Here is a 3,261-nt window from a genome sequence, read left to right on the forward strand (position 1 = left end):
GCCCAAATGTGTGCCAAGTGTGACAGGGCAAGGATAGGGCACAGCATCCGAGAGGAGCTATGAAGACAGGTGGCCTTGGCAATGGTTATTTCAAGGGGCTGGGGAAATCAGCAGCCTGACAGAGATCAGTGGAAAAGCAGACAAAAGGGAGAGAAAACAGTTGGGAGAGACGAGAAAGCTAACAGAGAGAGCTAAGGCTCCAGGGGCTGTGGGAAAAATACGTGTGTTTTCTAATTAGACAATTCTGAAGCAAGTTTCTAGACAAAGCAACATTGAGCCAGATTGGAGGTGGAGGCAGTGAGCCAGAGAGCTCAGGGCATCTAAGAGAAGGAAGGGGTTAGGGCTGTGAGGCTGTGGGGAGGGTGATGCAGAGCAGAATGTGCTGGAGGGCTGGAGAAAGAAATGATTTGCAGGCAACAAAACAGGGTCAGGAAGATACCCTCTGAAGGGCGAGGCCTGAGGGGCATAAGACCTGCATCTTGACAGGCTGTCCCCAGAGGACCATTGGCTTGAGCTAAGGAAAGCAGGGCAGGAAACGAGGAGGAGTCCAGGGTGTCTGGGACCAGGGCAGCAGGGGCAGAAGGAGAAAAGCAAGGCATATGAGGGGGTAGCAGGGGCAGGCTGCACGGGTTCTAGGATGGCAACGACTGAGATAAGCAGCGCAGTAGGTGGGAGCAGCAATGCAGAGGGGAGGCTGCCCGGGTCTGGACTAGGGTCTTTAACTCCGCTCGGGGTGTGACAAGTCCCAAGACACAACCACCAAAGAGTAAGCCATGGCACAAGGGCTGCCTTCCCTCACACACAGCAAACCTTTACAAAACACAGGCACGCACAGCAAGCGAGGGTCCCAGAGGCATATGGAGTTGGGGTCACTGGTCCCAGGGCTCTCTAGGGTTCCCCTTTAATCCTCCACAAGTCTATGGAAGAGACCCCAGTGTTTACCCTTCATGCCTGAGAACCACACTCCCAAGAAATCAGACAGCCCACACAGGAGCCATCATGAGCCTGGCAGAGGAAGGAGACCAAAATGCCATAAAGTGCTATTCAGATTTCCTTTGCTTATTCCCCATGAGCCTGGGGCTAACTGCTTTATTACATGGATCCTCTTGTTGAATCCTCACAACACAACTAAGTAAAATGCTGTTACAGATCCATCTTACAGACACAGAGCAATGGGACATGCCCAAGGTCCAAGCCAAGGACCCCTTTCCATGCCTGTTGATGTTCGGTGGCTGAGACCACTCTGCAGAGCAGCCCACGACAGAAGTCACCACCTCCCCACCCCACCCGCGCCGCACCAGGAAATCACTGCCCCATGGAGTGACCGACTTAAATACAGAACAGGTGCCCCTGCCACAGAGATGGATGCCACAACTTTTAACCTCATTGGACTCTCACCCTGTGGAGCCATCTTCCAGGACAAGCCAGCTAATCGAATATATTCAGGCCAAGAGCTGCAAGCTGCTTTGAATTTTCAAATACATCAAACAACAGGATAGAAAAATGAGCAAACCGGCTCACAAGAGACTTGACCCAATGCCCCTAAATAGCTCTTCCCACTCCAAAACAGACCCTCCATCTGGGCTTGCAGATGCTGGGCAGTGACCCACAGCCAGTGGGACAAGCTTGCCACAGCCGTCAGAGAACCACATGCTGACGGACAGAAGCAAGGCAGACGGCTTCCAAAGAAGAGAGCTGCCCTTCTCTTCCCCTTCACTTCCTCCTCTTTCCCTTCCCCCCCTCCCTTTCACCTGGATCTCCCCTGTCCTGCATCTTTCCCCCTTCCCCTAGCCCCCACCTTGCCGCTATGGCAGGAGACATTTTCCTTCCTGTTCTACTCCCTCCACCTCCACTAACGTTCCTACCCAGCTGGAATAAAGGACCTCCTATTATCCCATCGTATCTGGTACTTCGACTCGTGGTAAACTAATCCTGAAAACAGGACTTGGCTGAGGGAATTAGCTGGGCTTGACCATGATCACACACACAGGTCCTTCTGTTTGGAAGACCAAGAAGACCCTGGCTGTGTCCTTTGCCCCACTGATCCATCCCTGCCCCTCAGAGTTAGGGAAATCAGGACTTCTCCAGCTTCTTCCACTGGCCGTTCACGGCCTCCAGGAATTGGCATGCGTTGCCATCCGGAGTGCCGTCAAGAAGGTCGTTCACCAAGAAGCAGTGAGCAGAAGTGGCCACAGACTCGAGAGCATGTCCAAACTTAAGTGGAGGAGAGTATGCCAGCATATGGAGATGACTACCTTTTTTGACGAAGAGGTCTTTGCTAGTCAGATTTATAGCTCCTCCGATGACAACAGCTGCAGTGACTTGGAAGAGGAAAGACAGAAGGAGGAGGAGGTGCTGCCAGACTCTCCTGTAAACTTCCTGTGCCAGAAAGTCCTGTGCCTCCCCCTGCCAGATCCCCTGAAGCTCTACTTGCTGTATTACAGGGAAAAGTGAGTCGTTTGGGGAAAGGGGCTCAAGAAGAAACCATGCCTTGTCTGCTGGGCTGGTCCCTGGGGCACATGCCAGGGAGCAGCCACTGTCCTCACCCTGTTCCTAGTTGTCCTCTGAAACTTGGATTCAGACCCAATCCAAGCAATCCTAGACCTCAAGGATGTCTTTTTCACCATACCTCTACATAAGAGACAGCTTACAGAATCAACTTCTTCCATCGCCTGATCTCACACTCGTTCCCAGAGCTCCCCTCTTCCTCTCTGCCTTTCTGCTGCATGGAAGAAAAGCCCTTTTACAACAGTCAGCCAATACTTTTCTTTCCCTGGTGGTCGACAAATCTGACAGCTATATGCATACACTCATAATAATACAGCAATGTTTTAAGATCAATTTGATACAGATTTAAGTATCACAGAAATAAATATATTATTTTCTTCTCCTTTGTGGTCAGAGTCTCCCTGGGGACCTAGCAGTTAATGTAGCCAAAACTGTTACTCAGGTTCCTCCTAGGTACAAGCTTTGCATCCATGCAAATTGTCATTGTGGAGCTGCGTAACTGCTCTGTTCTTTTTTTTTTTTTTTCCCCTTCTATATCAGCTGCAGATTCCCTCCCCACCCCCGAGTCCTGTATGCTCTACTGATTTTTTTAATTCTAAAAATTAGTTTTAACAGATTCTCATTTGTAATTACAATCCTAAGAACATAATATTTCCTTCCTCTAGATCTCACCCTCCTCCTATCTCTGTTTTTTTGCTTTTGGGATAACATTTTAAATTTAAATTATAACAAAAAGGCTTAATATGCACTGAA

The 3,261-nt window shown here is 49.9% G+C and overlaps 1 protein-coding gene across 1 annotated transcript; it reads left to right on the forward strand.

The window, feature by feature from the left end:
* Positions 1–637: 637 nt before the first annotated feature.
* Positions 638–2,454, forward strand: LOC121149804 (protein-L-isoaspartate O-methyltransferase domain-containing protein 2-like). The gene is made up of 2 exons (XM_040970396.1): positions 638–664; positions 1,963–2,454. The coding sequence occupies exons 1-2, from the start codon at positions 638–640 to the stop codon at positions 2,452–2,454; spliced, it is 519 nt and encodes a 172-aa protein (XP_040826330.1).
* Positions 2,455–3,261: the final 807 nt, after the last annotated feature.

Source organism: Ochotona curzoniae, unplaced genomic scaffold (assembly GCF_017591425.1).
Source record: "Ochotona curzoniae isolate NIBS_2020 unplaced genomic scaffold, NIBS_Ocur_1.0 scaffold_4763, whole genome shotgun sequence".
NCBI classification, from domain to species: Eukaryota; Metazoa; Chordata; class Mammalia; order Lagomorpha; family Ochotonidae; genus Ochotona; species Ochotona curzoniae.

Coding starts and splice junctions, on each gene's coding strand:
- LOC121149804 (XM_040970396.1), top strand. CDS start 638: ATGGCAACGACTGAGATAAGCAGCGCA. Junction 665..1,962: donor CGACTGAGATAAGCAGCGCA/GTAGGTGGGAGC, acceptor TGAGGGAATTAG/CTGGGCTTGACCATGATCAC.